General features: G+C 38.4%; 2 protein-coding genes across 14 annotated transcripts in view; one reads left to right on the top strand and one right to left on the bottom strand.

Moving 5' to 3' along the window:
- Positions 1-17111, top strand: part of ddc (dopa decarboxylase) — an 88019-nt gene extending 70908 nt beyond the window's left edge. The window contains exons 13-14 of the mRNA XM_059972455.1: positions 1247-1348; positions 9800-17111. Of these exons, the coding sequence (XP_059828438.1) occupies positions 1247-1348; positions 9800-9997 (300 nt within the window). The 3' untranslated portion in view covers positions 9998-17111. The remainder of the gene's footprint in view (positions 1-1246; positions 1349-9799) is intronic.
- grb10b (growth factor receptor-bound protein 10b) overlaps positions 16588-19811 on the bottom strand; it is a 240723-nt gene continuing 237499 nt past the window's right edge. For all 13 annotated transcript variants that reach the window (XM_059972444.1, XM_059972446.1, XM_059972443.1 and 10 more), the window contains one exon: positions 16588-19291. In XM_059972444.1, the coding sequence (XP_059828427.1) occupies positions 19145-19291 (147 nt within the window). In that variant the 3' untranslated portion in view covers positions 16588-19144. The remainder of the gene's footprint in view (positions 19292-19811) is intronic.

Here is a 19811-nt window from a genome sequence, read left to right as displayed (position 1 = left end):
GGTGTAAGACATCACAATAATCTGACTTCCCCTACATAGTGTTAGAATCCCTGGAAAATGATCATACAAAATGGATTTGTTGCATTGAGGATTGTTTTAAATACCTTTAGTCTGTTTGTCAGTAACACACACAAGCATAGCATAAACAGCAGAAACATGAGCTTTCCCAAGCTGATCACCCACCCCACAGTGGTAAAGCAGCAGGTCATACAGTCCTCTCATTAATCACTTAAGGACCCATAAAGTTGGGGTGCCAAAAAAAAACAGGTAAATCTCAGGAGGTAAATAGTGAGAAATGTATTGCCTGTTAATCATACTCTGTAAACCTTGGAAAATATTTGGAAAGCCAGGAATAAGTTCTTAAGTGCCCACATCCTTATAAAAAGATACATTTGTAACAGGGTTCCATTCCTGTGAACTGCTTGTAAACTAAATAGTTCAGAAGTTGGAAGTGCAATGGTGAACTAAGTTCTCCTATGGAAGAGGATGTCTGCAGCCTTGCAGTAGCTGGCAAATCCATCCTGCCAGTCTCCCAAATGCTTGGTAGTATGTACAGATCATACTTAAGTCTGACATGCATAAGCTGTGAAGGACCTATATATACACTTACTCCTGGAGACACAGAGATTGCAGATGTTGGAACCTGGTACAAACATAAGCCGCTGGGGGAGCTTGGCAGGAGGTCATGCAGCATTTGCTCTAATGCTGCGTATGGTTGCACTATGAATGTTGAACAAAGCTTGTATGTTGAACTCAAAAGTTCTCGTTTAGGTAAATAATGGAGGAATGTACAGTGTATGTGAAACCCTTGCCTTATCAGGTACACAAGTTTTATTCAGGAAACAATGTGGGATATGCTGATAACCTAGAGCAAGCTAAGGTGGATAATCCACAGGGCTTGATGGGATCAATCCCAGATTATTCAGAGGGGCAAGAAAGGAGAATGCTGGATCCTAAAATGAATTGTGAATAGAATTGCACAGGGCATTCTTCAATGGGCACAATTTCATCTGGAAACAATCTCTTATACAGTCTAAGCTGGGCTAAATCTCTGAGAGATTTGTGCAATGGAAATGAGTGATGAATTATTTATTTTCAAGGCTTATGAAAATATTGCTGCAAACCCTCCAACATTGCTTTTTTGTCAATCATTTTGACTTTGTGAGAGGAATTCTTTATTTTTGAATAAATGTACATTCATTAAAAGCTAGCACTTCAACATCTACCCATGTGGTATTTACTGTAGCACGTGAACCTTGCACATGAGTTTGAGAGGTTGGTACGTCAAGATGAACGATTTGAGATTGTTGGAGATGTGGTACTGGGACTGGTGTGCTTCAGAATAAAGGTATGTAAATATATTGTTAATGTTAAAGTCTACACCAAACTTCAGCTACGTATTCAGCCTAATAATAAATGATGAGAAGCCATTCAGCTCTTGTAATTTTTCTACTATTCCATAAGATCAGTGCCACTTTTTATAGGACTATTAGGATAAGGTATTTTACACACATAGAAAATAAGAGGGTTGTCTGGGGAGACAGGTGGGCTACTGAAGGATGAAGGATATAAAAGATGATGTGGGTTAAGTACTAAACAAGAACTTTGCATCATTATTCACCAAGGAGAAGAGCATGCAGGTTAGAGAGAGCAGTGTGGGATATGTTGATAATCTAGGGCAAGTTAAGATGGATAATCTACAGGGCCTGATGGGATCAATTCCAGATTATTGAGAGGGCCAAGAAAGGAGGTTGCTGGATCCTTGACAAAGACCTTCGTGCCCTCTCTAGCTACAGGTGAGGTACCAAAGGATCAGAGATTAGCCAAAGTTGTTTCTTCATTTAAGAAGGGCATTAGGGATAATCCAGGAGGTAATAGGCTGGTGAGCCTCACATCTTGTGGAGAAGCTATTGGAGAGGAATCCGCGGGGTAAAATTTACTCATTTGTGCTTAATAGGGGTAGTTAATATAGCTTTTTATGGGGTAGGTGATATCTTACAAATGATTATAGTTTTTTTGAAAAGGTTGACGTAATTGAGAAGGGTAGGGCACTTAATGTTGCCTACAAGGACTTTGTAGGCAACATTAAAGCATTTGATAAAGTCCCTCATGGTAGAATTTTAAGAAGCATAGGATCTACAGTGAGTTGGTGGATTGGATTCAAATTTGGCTTGGCCGTGGAAAACAGAGGATAATGATGGAGGGATATTATTCTGAAGATCTGCATCCACTGATTTTTGGCAGGTATCAGTGTTGTCTGTGACATACAAAAATGACTTGCATGAAAATGTTGATGGGCTGTTAGTAAGCTTGCCAATGACCTGCTGATGGGTAGAGTTGTGTCTAGTGCAGAAGGCTGTCAAAGTACGGCAGAACATAGAACAGTTACAGGTATGGGTGGATAAATGGCAGGTTGTGTTTAATCCAGGCAAGTGTGTGGTGTAAGGTGAAAGTCTATCATTGGGGCATTGAGTTTAAAAGCCAGGAAGTCATGCTGCAAACGTAGAAAACTTTGGTTTAGCTCACGCTTGGAGTATTGTGTGGAATTCTCACGGCCCCACTGCAGAAGGATGCTTCAGGAGAGGTTTGCCAGGATGTTGCAGAAATTAAAGAATATAAACTATAAGGAGATGTTGGCTAGACTTGGATTGTTTTTCTCTGAAGTGTCAGAGGTTGAGGGGAAACTGGAGAGAAGTCAATAAAATCAGGAGAGCAGAGATAGTGCGGGTATCAGGGTAGAAATAACAAATACTAGAGGGCTAGGTTTAAGATGAGAAGCGGAAAATTATTTCTTCTTTTGCACAGTGGTAAGTGCTTGGTACAGGCTGCAAAGTGCAGTGGTGGGAAGAAACCAGTGGTGGCGTGTAAGCTGCATTCAGTAGAGGGGCACAAGGACATGCAGGAAATGGAGGGCTATGGATTAGTTTAATTTGGCATTATAAACTGTACAGACATCACAGGCATGTTTTTGTACTGCACTCTTCTGTGTTCTAAGACTATTGGCAGACCCCATCTGGCCATTTGCCAAATTGATTACAGAGTACCTTACAGTCAACAAGAAGTGGTGGAATAGATAAGCAGGCAAATAGCAGAGAGACATGATAAAAATAAGGGGAAATATTGCAAAAAGGCCACTTTCATTAAAGTAACACAGGGCCTGACAAAGTAGACTGGGAGTAAGTAAGCAACACAGAAAAACTGCTGGAGGAACTCAATAGACCATGTAGCATCTATGGAAAAGAATAAACCATCAATGTTTCGGGCTGAGACCCTTCAGCAGGATTAGAAACAAAGAAGTCAGAGTAAGTCAAAGAGGTCAGAGTAAGAGGGTGAGATAGGGGCAGAGGAGGGGAGGAAGAAGTACAAGGTGATAGATGACAGGTGAAAATGGGTAGGAGGAGTGAACAAAGAACTGGGAAGTTGATTGATGGAAGAGAAAAAAGAGGAAATGGAGTATGCAGGGAGACTTAGATAGTTTAGGGGAATGGGCAAATGAAATACAATGATGGAAAGTGTATGGTCATGCACTTTGGTGGAAGAAATAAATGGGCAGACTATTATTTAAATATGGAGAGAATTCAAAATGCAGAGACGCAAACGATCTTGGGAGTCCTTGTGAAGGATACCGTAAAGGTTAACCTCCAGGTTGAGTTGGTGGTGAAGGCAACAAATGCAATGTTGGCATTCATTTCTACAGGTATAGAATATAAGAGCAGGGATGTGATGTTGAGGCTCTATAAGGCACTTGTGAGACCACACTTGGAGCTTTGTGTGCAGTTTTGTGCTCGTTGTTTTAGAAAGGATATACTGACATTGGAGAGGGTTCAGAGAAGATTCATGAGAATGATTCCAGGAATGAAAGGATCTGGCAGTTCTTGGGCTGTATTCCCTGGAGTTCAGGAGAATGAGGAATGATCTCAAAGAAACATTCTGAATGTTAAAAGGCCTGAACAGATTTGATATGGCAAGGTTATTTCCCATGGTAGGGGAGTCCAGGACAAGAGGGCATGACTTCAGGATTGAAGGATGTCCATTTGGAACAGAGATGCAGAGAAATTACTTCAGTCAGAGGGTGGAATTTGTTGCCAGGAGCGGCTGTGGAGGCCGAGTCATTGGGTGCATTTAAGTCAGAGGTAGATAGGTTCTTGATTAGCCAGGGCATAGAAGGGTATGGGGTGAAAGCAGGGGAGTGGGTATGACTGGAAGAATTGGACCAGCCCATGATTGTATGATAGAGCTGATTCAATATGCCAAATGGCCTACTTCTGCTCCTATATCTTATGGTCTTCAACATCATAACTAATCTAAAAACTCAGGCATGTGGAATGCAAGGCATGTTGGCAAATTGGATCCAAAATTGGACCAAAATGTAAATTGCTGGAAGAATTCAGTGAGTCAAGTAGCATCTGTGTAGACGAAAAGGATGTGTCAATGTTTAGGGTCCAGACCCTGCATCAGCACTGGGTGGAAGAGAGAAGATAGCCAGCATGTGTAAGTACGGGGACACCTCCTCTTCCACCAAAAGCAGAACTTCCCTGTGGCCTAACGCCTTATTATTCTGATTTCTATTCCCTTTCTTACATGTCTATCCATGGTCTCCTCTTGTGCTATGATGAGGCCACCCTGATGGTGGAGGAGCAACACTTTATATTCTGTCTGGGTAGCCTCCAGCCTGATGGCATGAACATCGATTTCTCCTTCCGGTTAAAAAAAATTCTCTCCTCCCCCCACCCCTTCTTCTGTCCCTCACTCTGGTGTCTTACTTCCCAATTATCATATCCACCTGCTGCCCCTCCTCCTTCTCTTTTCTCATATAGTCCACTCTCCCCTCCTATCAGATTCCTTCCTTGATGGCTCTTTACCTTCCCCACTCATCTGGCTTCACCTATTACCTTCTAGCTATCCTCCTACCCCTCCACCCACCTTTTTTTTATTCTGGTGTCTTAACTCCTTATTTTCCAGTTCTGAAGAGGAGTCTCGACCTGAAACATTGATGTTTATTTTTTTCTATGGATGCTGCCTGTCCTGTTGAGTTCCTCCAGCATTTTGTGACAGTTGCTTTGGATTCCCAGCATCTGCAGAATTTGTTGATTTCCCATAGACTAATCATCTATCCGTTTTTCCACTTTTAACCTCGATCCTCCACAACCCCCACCGAAGTTCTGATGCAGGGTAATGACCCAAAATGTCAACACATCTAATTTGCTTGACAGATACTGCGTAGATTTAGCTCCAAATTTCAGAATCTGGGATCTCATTTCTTCTGTCTTCTCTGGATCTATTGACTTGACAATATCAGACATAGGGTAATATTAGACTTTTGTTTTTATAATTGGATGCATGTAGCCAGTGGTGTCCTACTGGCATTGATGCTGGGACCCTTGGCTTGTAATTAAATGATCTGCATGTGGATGTAGGTGGTGGGCTCATTATGTTCACAGATGGCACTAAGATCAGTAGAATCATTGTCAGTGTGGAGAATAATTATAGGATACAGGATAACATCAAAGTGATGGTTGAAGGGCCTGAGAAATGGCAGAAGGAGTTTAATCCAGATAATTGTGAGTTATTATATTTAGGGAATACTGAAGAGGCCCGTATTCATGAATGCATCATGAATAGTACTGTCCTTGGGAGTAGTGAAGGTTGACAGTGTGGTTAACAAGGCATATGGGATTTGGTCTTCTTTAGTTGGAGCATTAATAAAAGAATGGGGAAGCTATGCTCAAAATTTACAAAACATAGGACATGCCTCAGCTAGAGTACTACATGCTTCCTACAGTATAATGTGGGATGCAAACAATACTGCAGGAATGATGTGATAGTACTGGAGAGAGTACACAAGAGAGACTGGAGAGGTTTCTAGTTTTCTGGACTGAAAGAGATTAATGGGGGTGACTTAGATATATAAAATATGTCAGAGAGAGGTGAAACCAGCTGGGTGGGAAATATGCAAGAATATTTTCTCTAATCAGAGATGAATAAAACCAGAAGACAGAAATTTAGGATGGGTGATAAGAGATTTAGAGAGCATCTGAGAGAGAACTCTTTCTACTTCTAGAGTGATGAGTACCTGGAACGTACTGCCAGAGAAGGTGGTTGAAGCAGGGTCACTGACAACATTTAAGAAATGGTCAACATGGGCATATTGGGCTGAATGGCCTTTCTATATGTGTGACTCTGGCACAATGTGCAGGTTATAGGCAGTGACATGAAGATCAGCAGCAAGCTGGCACCTGCTACCTGGATGTTTTCATTAATATCTTTCATTTCTTTCTGAAGAATTCAAAACCATAGACAAGCCCAGAGCCCTGTTCCACTTGGCTACTTCCAGACAAAGGTTACTCCTTAACAGAAACAGTCCATGACCTCACTGCAGTTCCTCAGAGCAATTGAAGTACAATAAAATGCATTGTGCCAGGATGACAGTAGGCAAGCAAATGATTGACATTCAGTGGGGACATTTGGATAGAAGCTCAGAAACAGATGATCTATGGTTTGTGATCAATGAAGTATGATCATTGCTGCCAGTGAAGTAGTCATAGTGCTGCTTAGTGGCATGAGGCACCTGTATATTACTTGCAAATCTTACATAACTACAAAGCTTAAAGGCTTGATTCAGATACTTGAACTGATGAAAGGCAAGTTTAGCATAGTCTTGCAATGGTTTGTAGAATCACGCAGTTTCGGGTCTGTTTGCACAGTAACAGGACGTTTGCCTATTGTTTCTGTTTCACCCCTGTTTCCTCCTGCTATTTCTCCTCTAAATATATTTATAACTTTGCCAGCAGAAATACTTTTCATCTAGATGTGAAGATGAGTAATACGATCACAAGCAGGCAGATGTTAAGTTTTATAGTAGGGCAAAACCCTACATAAAATGCAAAATAAAGCAAGTCCAACTGGTCTGTAAGGTATGAGACCAAGGTGGTTCCAGCAAACTGGATCTGAAATTGGATTGGTGATAGAAAGCAGAGCCTGATGCCCAGAGATTAATTTTGTGGTTGGAAGTCCAGGCCCAGCAGTGTACTTTGGGATTTGGTGCTAGAACCTTACTGCTAATAGATTGATAATCTGTATGTGAATGGAGCAATTCATAGATGGTACAAAAATTGGTGTTTTTATAGTGAGCAACAACATGAAGATATTGGTGAGTTTGTGAAACGGGCAGATAAATGGCAGATGGAACTTAATTCTGCAAAAAGTATTTTGGGAGGACTTATAAAGGCAAGATATACACTATGAATGGTTGGACCCTAAGATATAAAAGCACATGTCCAAGTCACATTACAAGTAGGTATTGTGGATGTAAAAGCATAAAGGATACCTGCCTTCATTAGCCAGAGCTCACTGTCAGAATATAAGAGCAGGCGGATTACAACTATATAAAAATTCACTTAGGCCATTGGAGAATGCCTGGGATAGAAAGAATAGACAGGTGAGATTTATTTTCCTTGGAGCAAAGGATGCTAAAGGAGGACCTAACTGAGATATACAAAATTTTGAGGGGCATAAATAGGGTAAACAGTGAAAAAAATCCTTTAGCAGAGGCAAATACAACGTGAGGATCTATATTTAAGTTATGGAAAGGAGATTTGGTGAGATTTGAGGAAGAGTTTTCGCCTGCAGTGTTTTTGAGATTTGGAACACATTGTTAGAGGCAGAGAACGTTTCTCATAACATTTAAGAAATATTTAGATGAACACTTGAAGCACCTCATAATGGAAGGCTATAGGCTGAGTACTGGAAAATAGGATCAGTAGATCAGTACTTGATAATATGTCGTTGGGTCAATGACCAGCACAGTCCGAAGATATGCTGGTGGCAGTCACTCAACATGCTTCTGGCGCAACACAGCATGCCCACTATCACTCAGGCTAAATTGTACGTCTTTAGAAGATGGAAGAAAATTTGAGCAGGCGAGAGGAAACACATGAGGTCAAAGGAGAGTGTACAAATTCCTTGCAGACAATGCGGAATTGAACCTGGACCACTGGAACTGTAAACATTGTGCTAATGACTAAGATAATGATAATAAGCTTGATTGAGATTTATTGAAGAAAGGCTGTTTGAACTAGTGAAAATCAAATTGCATCCAAGTTAAGAACTTTAAAGTCACTATTATTAAATTAGTGCAATAGATATGAATATGAACATTAAGGATTTGACTAATATATAATTGGTTCAATTAGATGATGGTGATGATTGAATCACTTCAATAGTTTTCAATAGGTACATTTAATATCAGAGAAATGTATACAATATACATCCTGAAATTCTTTTTCTTTGCAAAACATCCACGAAAACAGGAGTGCCCCAAAGAATGAATGACAGTTAAATGTTATAACCCCAAAGCCCTCCCAACTCCCCCCCTGCATAAGCATCAGCAAAGAAACAACCCCCCCCCCCCCCCCCCGCCAGCAAAAATGCATCGGCACTCCCCACCATGTACTCAAGCGTGCAGCAAACCATAAATAAAGACGCAGACTTGCAGTACCCAAAGACTACTCATTCAGCTGGAAATTCGACATACCACAGGCTCTCTCTCTCTCCCAGATAAAGGCAAAAGAGGTGTCTCCGTTTCATAGTGAGAGGGGAGACATAACAACATAACTCACCAATTTATGGAGTTAAAAGTCTGCTTTTCCAAGAACTTTTCCAAGATCTGTGCCCAAAGAACTCGGGTTTCTGGGCATACAGACAGCAGCCAGCTCACTGCTTACGGTTTTCCATTTCCCACAATGTATCAGGTAGCAAAACCAACCTCGAGTCTGCCAAAAGAGCGACGAAAGTTCAGTACCCTGAAGGCGCACTAGTCTTCCAGGCCACGTCCTTGGCACATTGAAAAGTGGCCAGTCGTGAAACCCTGAGAGCAGGTCCCATTTCTGCAAAGAACCAAAGTCAGCGTGTAACTTCAGGTCAGGGTCTTCAAAAGAACCCTGAAAAGGGGAAAAAAAGACATCAAAGATAGAGATAGAGCTGTTTCTGAAGATGCAAGCAATGGAGTCACCATTAGGTGCCATCATCCTAACCTCTGCCCTGTTGCTGTGGTGTTCTGTAGTACCATACAGACATTGGCCACTACTGTCTATAATGAGCATAACACTGACTTACATTGGCCTCATTTCATTCATAGCCTTCCAGAAACAAGCAGTGAAATAGCCTTGGTGATTCAAATGCTTGTCTAGATAATTCTTAAATATTGTGAGGATACCTGCTTCCACTACCTCCTCAGGCAACATGTTCCAGATTGCAACCACTGCAATGTATGAAACCATTCCCCCTCAGCTCTCATCTAAACTTACCTCTTAACTCATATCCATGGTGTCTTGTTTCAGACAACCACACCATGGGAAAAAGGTTCTTGTTATCCACCTTATCCACACTCTTCATGATCACCCTACTGTCTCTCTGCCCAAAGAAAAACATAGCCTGTCCAAATCTCTCCTTACAACTGAAATGCTTCATTCCAGGCAACATCCTGGTGAATCTCCAGGATTCTTCTGATAGCATTTCAACCAGAACTGTACACAAAGCACTAGGTGTGGGCCAACCAATGTCTTAAAAAGTTGTAACCTGATGATATTGCTCTTATGCCACAGCTGATGAAGACAAGCATCCTATATACCTTCTTCACTACCCTTTCACCCTGTGCTTTCTGAGATCTATAAAGAGGAAGATATACTGCCAAATACCCTCATTCAATGATGCAAGTTTACATGACTCTTTCCATGAAAGTTTGCATTAAATGTGATAAATAGGTAACCATTTTATTTATTGTATTTCCTTTTTTTTTTAGGGCACAAATGATTTAAATGAAAAACTCTTAAAAGAGATAAATGATGCAAGGAAGATTTATATTGTGCCATGTCAACTTCGAGACAAGTTTGTCCTCCGTTTTGTCATATGTGGACGTACAGTTGAAAGTAAACATGTCCACTATGCGTGGCAAATCATAAGTCAGACTGCTGCAAATCTTCAAATTGGCACTCAATAATACATAAAATCCACAATACATCTTACATTGTAAAACAATTGTGTTAAATGAGCATGCTTCACTTTTTTTTAATTACCTTGTGCTGATCAGAAATTACTGCAGGACAATACTCTTTATGAACTAAGTCTAAAACATTTGAATAATTATTCTCTCTGTTTAGTTTAAATTTTATTTTACTATTTAATGGTATGTTTAACAAATAATAATTTAAAAAAAACTGATATTTAAGAACAAGGGGTCACAGTTTAAGGATAAAGGGGAAGCCTTTTTGGGACCGAGATGAGGAAAAACTTCTTCACACAGAGAGTGGTGTATCTGTGGAATTCTCTGCCCCAGGAAACAGCTGAGGCTGGTTCATTGGCTATATTTAAGAGGAAGTTAGATATGGCCCTTGTTGCTAAAGGGATCAGGGGGTATGGAGAGAAAGCAGGTACAGATTTCTGAGTTGGATGATCAGCCATTTACCTTCCTACCAGTGACTTGACCTTCAAATTAATCTTTAAGGAATCCTACAAAAGAACTCTCAAGTCCCTTTACACCTCTTATTTTTGAATTCTCTCCCCATTTAAAAAATAGTCTACACCTTTATTCCTTCTATCAAAGTGCATGACCATACACTTCCCTACATTATATTCCATCTGCCTAAGTCCTTTTGCTGGCTCCCTGCCCCTCCACCTATCTTCATTTTCGCCATCGATTCCATCATCCAAATCATTGATGTATAACGTGAAAAGAAGTGGTCCCAACACCAACCGCTGCAGAACACCAGTAGTTACCAGCAGCAAACAAATAACCCCCTTTATTCTGACTCTCTTCCTCCTGCCAGTAAGCCAATCTTCTATCCATGCCAATGTTTCCATTAATACCAAGGACACTTGTTAAAGCAGCCTCATGTGTGGTATATTAACAAAGGCCTTCTGAAAATCCAAGTAAATAATACCCACTGACTCTCCTTCATCTATCCTGCCTCAGAGCTATTTCCTCAAAGAATTCCAACAGATATGTCAGGCAAGATTTCCCCTTAAGGAAACCATGCTGACTTTGGCCTATTTTATCATTAGCCTCAAAAAACCTAATCTGTAATATGGACTCTAACATCTTCCCAACCATTGGTCAGGCTAACTGCCCTATAATTTCCTTTCTTCTGCCTCCAATGACACTTGCGATTTTGAAGACCTCTGGAATCATTCCAGAACCTAGTGATTCTTGAAAGATTATTACTAATGCATAATTATTCCAGCTACTTCAGAACCCGGGGGGTGTAGTCCATCTGGTCCAGGTGCCTGACCTACCTTATGGGCTCAGCTTCCCAAGCATCTGCACCCTAGTAATAGCAACTGCGCTCATTTCTGCACCCAACACTCTTGAATTTCTGGCATACTGCTCAAGTCTTCCAAAGTGAAAGTTTATACAAAATACTATTAAGTTCACCCATTTCTTTGTCTCCCATTACTACTTCTCTAGTATTCCTATCCAGCAGTTTGATATCCACTCTCACCTCTCTTTTATTCTTTATATATTTGGGAAAATCTTTGGTACCCTCTTTCATATTATTGGCTGGCTTACCTTCATATTTTATCTTTTCTCTCATTGTAGTATTAGTTGCCTTCTGTTGGGTTTTAAAAGCTTCCCAATCCTTAACTCTCACTAATTTGTGCTATTTTATATGCCCTCTTTTTTGCTTTTATGTTGTCTTTGACTTCACTTATCAACCTCAGCTACCTCATCCTTTTAGAATAATCATCTTCGGGATGTGTTTATTCTGAACCAACCAAATTACCCCCAGAAATTCCAGCCATTGCTGTTCTATCATCATCCCTGCTGGTGTTCCCTTTCAATCAACTTGGCCATCTCCTCGCCCATGCCTATGTAATTCCCTTTACTGCACTGTAATACTGATACATCTGACGTTGGCTTCTCCCCCTCAAACTACAAGGTGATTTTTATCATATTATGATCACTGTCTTCTAAGAGTTCCTTTACCTAAAGCTCCCCAATCGAATCTGTTTCATTGCACACACACAATCCAGAATTGCATTTCGGGTAGTGAGCTCAACCACAAACTGCTTTAAAACACCCTTTCGTAGGCATTCTTCAAATTCCCTCTCTTGGGATCCAGCAACACCCTGATATTCCCAATCTACCTGAAAATTGAAATCCCTCATGAGTATGATAATGTGACACTTTTTTACGTGCCTTTTGTATTTCCCAAAGTATTTTATATCTTACATCCTGGTTACTGTTCAGAGGCCTGTATATAACTTCCATCAATGTCTTTTCACCCTAGCAATTTCTTAACTCTACACACAAGGATTCTACATCTTCCTATCCTGTTACCTCTTTCTAAGGATTTGATTTCAATTTTACCAACAGAGCCATCCCACTTGCTCCACCTACTTGTCCGTTCGATGCAATATTAAGATTTATTTTTGGATGTTAAGCTCCCAACTATGAACTTCTTTCAGGCATGACTCAGTGATGCCCAAAACATCATATCCACCAATCTCTAAATGCACTACAATATCATCTACCTTATTCCATATACTGTATGCATCTTCAGTCCTGTATTCATCACCTGTTTCAATTTTGCCTCCAAGTTACTTTTCAACTCATCCCACTGGCAGCAATTTTGCCCTATAATCTGCCTGTTTTTCTTCACAGGACACTGCAATTAGTTGTATACTAATTAGCTAGTCCTCAGCCTTATCACTCTGGTTCCCACCCCCCTGCTAAATTAGTTTAAACCCACTCTAATAGCTTTAGCAACCTGCTAGCAAGGACATTTGTGTCCACTCTCTCCCTCCCCCAAAGGTTCAGGTGTAACCTGTCATTTTTGGATAGGCAATAAATGTCAAGAACATGAGATGAAAAGTTCTTGAAAGTGAGCCCCTAGATTATGTGAACAGTTCAGTGATGTGATGAGTGAAGTTATCCCCTCTGGTCTTGAGGCTCCTGTACCTCCTTCCTGAATGCAGCAGTGAGAAGAGAGCTGGCCTGGATGGTGGGGATCCTTGATGATGGTTACTGCTTTCCTGTGATAGCACTCTAAGTAGATGTGCTCACTGGTGGGGAGTGCTTTTCCTGTGATGGACTGGGCTGCACCCACTACTTTTTAGGATTTTCTGTTGAAGGGCATTGGTGTTTCCATACCAGGATGTGATGCAAGCAGTCCATATACTCTCCACTGTACATCTATAAAAGTACGTCAAAGTTTTGGAACTACACTTATGTGCGGGATCAGGACAGATCCTCTGAAATGATAGCACTAAGTTAAAGTTCCTGACCCACTCTGATGAGGACTCACTGATGGACCTCTGGTTTGCTCCTCCAGTAGTCAATAATCGGCTCCTTGGTGTTGCTGATGCTGAGCGTGAGCTTGTTGCAGCACCACTCAGCCAGATTTTCAATCTCCCTCTTATATGCTGATTCATCACCACCTTTGATTCGGTCAACTACAGCGATGTTGACAGCCAACTTAAATATGGATAACAAAGTGCTATTGAATACCTTCTTTGCATTTTTAAATATTTAAGATATTTATTAATTGCAATTGACTTGTATTGTAAACTGAACAGTATCATATATGCACAGTGCAGTACATGTGGGACAATGCTTTTGTTGCAAACAAAAATAAACATTCTGCAAACTCTGAACTGAGCTTTGTATGTTATTTGTATGTAGAACCTCCAGTTTAATATTATGATCAGATTCTGTGGTGTTGTCTTCATCAGATCTACCGTACCGACTCAAAGGTATTTTGAAAAGCAATCCTGATTATTACTAGTCCATTATCAGCCGCTGTGTGAAGAGTTTCTTAGGCTCCATTAATTTGTTTTTTTTTCCATTTTCATGGGTGGAGGATTCTATCCAAGTAGCCTCCAACCTAATGACATGATTGTGTGTTAAGAAATATTGAGTCAGTAACAGAAGCACATATTTGTTTTAATTCAAAATTTCTGGCAATAAACAGCCTAATATCAACTTTCCTAATTACTTGCTATAATCGCATACCAAAATAGACAGTCTTTTCACATATTCTCACATAAAACATCTTCCAGACTTTTCTCACTCATTTAACTTACCTATATACCTTTGTTATCTCCTGATGTTCTTTCAACAACTTGGTAAGATGATGGAGTCCTTCATTAAGGATGTTGTTTTTGAGGTACTTGGAGGTTTATGACAAAAACGCTAAAGTCAGCACGGTTTCCTAAAAGAAAAATCTTGCTTGACAAATCTGTTGGAATTCTTTGAGGAAGTAACAGGAAGGATAGACAAAGGAGTCTGTGGATGTTGTTCACTTGGATTTTCATAAGGCCTTTGACAAAGTGCCACACTTGAGACAGCTAAACAAGATAAGGGCCCGTAATATTACAGGAAAGATACCAGAATGGGTATAGGATTAACTGACTGGCAGAGGCAAAGACTAGGAATAAACGGGGCCTTTTCTGGTTGGGTGCTGGTGACTTGCGGTGTTCCACAGGGTTCAGTGTTGGGACAGCTTCTTTTCCTATTATATGTTAATAGTTTGGAATTTATGGGTTTGTAGAGTGACAGGTAGTGTTGAGGAAACAGGGAGTCTTCAGAAGGACGATTAGATTAGATTAGAAGATTAGAAGAGTGGCAGAGAAGTGGCAGATGGAATACAGTGTAGGTAAGTATATAGTCATGCATTTTCATAGAAAAAATAAAAGCACCGACTTTTCTAAATAGGGAGTGAATTCAGATATCAGAGGTACAAATGGACTTCGGAGTCCTAGTGTGGTATTCCCTAAAGTTTAACTTATAGAATGAACTGGTAGAAAGGAAAGCAATTACAATGTTAGCATTCGTTTTGAGAAGAAGACTAGAATATAAAAGCAAGGATGCAATCCTTAAAATTTATACAGCTACATTTGGAGTATTGTGAGTATTGTGGGCTCCAAATCCAAGAAAGGATGTGATGGCATTAAAGGATGTCCGGAAGAGGTTTACATGAATGATCCTAGGAATAAAAGGGTTAAGGTATGATGAGTGTTTAAATGGGTTTAGTTCTGCCACTTTATCCATGTTATATCTGCAAAAAGCTCCAATGAATAGGTCAGTTTCCCTCACACAAAACCGTATTAACAATGCCTATTTTTTGCTAAATTCTCAAAGATTTCTTTAATAGGTCCCAATATTTGTTAAGTAAACTGGCTTGTAGTTGCTTACATATTTGTTGTTTCCTAATTTAAAAGAATTGTAAGAAATTTTAGAATATTAAAGCTATGCATCAAATGTTATCAGCCACATGCAGTAAAGTTAACCAGAACAGGACGTTGTCAATCCACAGCTCAACAATTTGCTCATTAACAATTGCAATTTTCTTAATTTCTTCCTTCCCTTGCAGTTCGGATTCCAAATTAGAGATATTTCTGGATTGTTAGTTGTATCTGTTATAATGAAGACTGATGTATCTATCATTTGCTTGTTTTGCACTACTACTTTTGCAAAAGCACTTACCCATGCACCAATGCTCATTCCATATTATATATAAAAATTTTTGTATTTGACTAAATGATATTTTTCTTTCATTGTTAATATTCTATTAATTTGTACTTAATTTTCTGATCTGCCACATATTTGTGTATTTATATTCTTTTTCTTTGGAAGCTCTTTCTTCATGTCCACTATTTCTCCGAGAAAACAACCAAGTGAAATAATTATTAAATATTTCTGACTCTTTTCTGTTGTTATCCGCAACATTATATTGTTTATTAATGGCCTTACTTCTGTCCCAATCTTTTTTTTTTTACAATTGATGGGTCTACGAAATATTTCACTCGTTTTAAGTTGATTGGTATTTAATTTCTTAGTAAACACAAAGTACACTGCAGATGCTGTGGTCAGATCAACACGTACAAACAAGCTGGATGAACTCAGCAGATCAGGCAGCATCCGTGGAAACGAAAAGTCAACGTTTTGGGCCAAGACGAAGTCAGTTCTGATGAAGGGTCTCAGCCCGAAACATTAACTGTTAATTTCTTGGTACCTCTTAGCATTCCTATTTTAACTGTTAGAATTCCTTCTTATTTTCTTTTATTACACATTCCTTTGCTTTCTATGTGCATAGCCTCTCTCTGTATCATCTATAGTTTCTTTATATTTTTATTCATGCCTGGAATCCAATAACCTTAGTGTTTTCTTCTGTCAGTGGAATATATTTTTCATGCACAGTATTGATCACCATTCTAAATGCTTCCCATTGTTATTGCATATGGCTGTTTGCCAATAGCATTTCCTATTTTATCTTACCAAGTTCAGTTCTTATCACAAGTTCTTTTCTTCAATCCGTAATTTATAACCTAATTTGGATCTGACATGTTCTTTTCTATTATCAATTTAATATATTTATAGACTCTATTGCCAGATTTTCCAATAGAAACAAACAGATTTTATTCAATGCTTATAATTAGCATGGAGAATGGGTTTAGGACCATACAGATTAAACAAATCTTAATGTGGGTCAGAACAAAAAGTTTGGGAGCCAGTGTTCTAACAATATAAATCACATTGACATAAAGGAAACAAAACTAAATTAGCAAAATGAATGAACATTGCATTAAGTATTTCAAAATAATAAGTTTGCATTAATGTTTATTTCTAATTACAATAAACAGAATATATCAGTCCTTTATTTATACAAAAATACCTGGACAGTTACAGTTAAGTTCACAAGCCTTTCAGCTATTTACATCAAGCATATTATGAATGCAGATTTCCATTTAAAAAGTTAAAACGTTCAAGCATTCCCTGAAAAAAAAAGGATTGCCACATTCTTTTTCAGAATCATCAGTTCTGTAGTAAGTGAAACATAATTCATGATTAGCAAGTTCTATCAGTTGAAAGGAGTGTTGATTGGTCAAATGATTGATTATATCTTCATGCAGAAACATATTAAGGAACAGACCCATACAAATTGAAGCACATAAGCTACTTACATTTTGATGGGTAAATTAGTTTGCTGTTAATTGTAGACAAATATATCAATGTGTAGGTTAATAACCAAACATATTTGGTATATTCTTCTCAAGCCAAACACAATATGTTATCTTGTAATTTTTTTTCTTCCCAGACAAAGAAAAAAAAACAACAGGCTTCATCAACCCTGAGAGTCTCCATTTACTGTACATTCATGTCACAAATACAAAAATAAAATATCAGTCACTGGTTTTTTACTGATAGCCAGCCAGATTGTTGGGTCAGTCAGATTGAAACCCTGTCAGAATTTCAGTAGAAGAGCTCAGTCAAGCTGATAATAAGAATATAAGATTATATTATATTATAATTAATATAATATAATAATTAGTAGTATATGCATATTACCTGCTGAAATAATGGACAAAACTAAATGATTAGCTATTGAATGCTCAAAACATTAACCATCACATTATCATAAGAGCTCCTACAATCTTTTGCCTTTCTAAATTTATATATAATTTTCATTCATAAATATGCAAAAATGATGCAATACTGATTTTAAAATTCTGGCTTGGTGTTTACAAATAACATGTCAGGATCCTGTTATCAAAACTATTTGAATATATTTTATGGATCCATTGAACTGCCTTCACCCCAGTATTGACTGTGTAGAGCAATTTATGCAAATGATTACAAAAGCATACATGTATATACATACACTATGGAGTACATTAGGCAACCATTTGAAGGGGCACTTTTGACAAAAAAATGACAAGAAATGAACACTATTTACTTAAATAGTAAAGGAAAAATACACAACATCCTGAAACTCATGACAAAATCGCTTTGCAATTTGACAGATGTTGTAAGAAAATTAATTATGAGCCAAAATGTAATACATAAGTTGCAGCATTCTACTTCTACGACATTCTTTCAACATAGGGCTGTCCTAAAAGCTGTTTAATTAATTAGAACTGCATTTGTAAAATAATTTGGTAGCTTTACATGCTATGCCATCTGAAATGAACTTACTAATCTTATAACGTCCCTAATTTAGAAATGAATTCAGTACACTTGAAAACATTTACAGTGCTTTTATGTAATTGCAATAATAAAGGCTTACATTGGTGATCTGATAACTAAAAAGTTCTAACCTGCACCTCACAAATGATCTTTATTACCAAGGCTGGACAACCTAATACCACACCACGATGAAACCAATACCATTAATGGTTTAACCATCTGTTAAACCTTTGCAGAAAAGAAATGCTATTTGGTGCAGTGCTGCAAATTCTCAAAAGAATATGATAAAATCCAAATAGTAATGCTACATTATTTGACATTTATCTCGATGTCTAGTTAAGAAGTATGGGCCTTGGAGCAGTAAACTGGCATTTGGCAATTGAACAGCCCTCATACACCAACCATTTTCCTTTGACATTGAAATCAAAATACTAGCACTAGCAACTGCTAGTTTTCCTCCTGAATCCAATGTTATCTCTGTAATGCCTGCATTTATTTTATACTCATTATCTACCATCGCTTCATAACCCGATTTAAAGAATTTAGCTCTCAGCAATTAAATGTGCTGAATCCGAGTTCTTTTTGACCCTTCTTTACTTGTCATTGGACAATGAATATCCCATAATGTACATTGTAAATGACTCTATGTTATCTTCCAAAAGCAGCAGGTACATACATGATTCTCTATTCTTTCAAGATGTCTACACCTGGACAATATTCACAACAGCTTGCATTCAGGAAGCAAAAAAAAAAGTGCTGTAGGATGTCATATGTCTCTTCAGCAATACTACTTAAAAAAATTGAATAGACAAATTATCTGCCCATTTTAGAATATAAATTCATTTTTCTTTAATTCAAATACAGTATCAAGATTATCCCAAAGCAGGTGCTATAGTCAAGTTTTTTGCTGTAATAAACAGTTTAAGTAGTTCATCTTGAATATAATTATCAGAATGTATAAAGTGACTAATAAAACTTGAAAACACCCAGTCACTCACACCATCTTCTGCATTATTACCATGACTTTGTGAACAGGCACAGCCTCAAGTTAGTCTTCAATTCATGATTTTACTTGATTTCACAGTCTTGTTGGAGAATGCAGTTTTTTTTTTCTCCGAAAGATCTCAAACTTGTTACAGAGAATAAGGTAGCATTTCCTGTCATAGTTAATTCAAATCATTATCATAAAGAAATCTGGGCACAGTAATGCTTTAGCTTACAAGGAAGAATTCCTCGATTCAGTTGATAAAATTCAACAAGTTGTATAAGATCAGTAAATCTGGTATTTCCATCATCAAGACTGAAAACAAGCTGTCCATTTTCTTCACTCTACAAAAGTAAAAGAAATTGATTGAATACAAAAATATAACAGGTGCAACAATTACTGCAACAGACACGAATGCTTAAAAACTGGCACAATATACAGTGGTGCTAGAAAGTTTGTGAACCCTGCAGAATTTTCTCTATTTCTGCATAAATATGACCTAAAATGTAATCAGATCTTCACGTAAGTTCTAAAACTCGATAAAGAGAACCCAATGAAATAATTAACACAAAAAACATTACTAATTTATTTATTGAGAAAATTGATCCAAGAAAAAGTATGTGAACCTTTGCTTTCAGTAACTGGTGTGATATCCTTGTGCAGCAATATTTCAACCAAATGTTTCATGTGACTGTTGATCAGTACTGCACACTGGCTTGGAGGAATTTTAGGCCATTCCTCCAACCAAAACTGCTTCAACTCTGCGATGTTGGTGGGTTTCCTTTCATGAACTGCTAGCTTCAGGTCCTTCTGCAACATTTCTATAGGATTAATGTCAGGACTTTTACACTTGGCCATTCAAAA

The sequence above is a fragment of the Hypanus sabinus genome, chromosome 6, assembly GCF_030144855.1.
Source record: "Hypanus sabinus isolate sHypSab1 chromosome 6, sHypSab1.hap1, whole genome shotgun sequence".
Lineage (NCBI taxonomy): Eukaryota > Metazoa > Chordata > Chondrichthyes > Myliobatiformes > Dasyatidae > Hypanus > Hypanus sabinus.
This window is presented reverse-complemented; position numbering and strand designations above follow the sequence as displayed.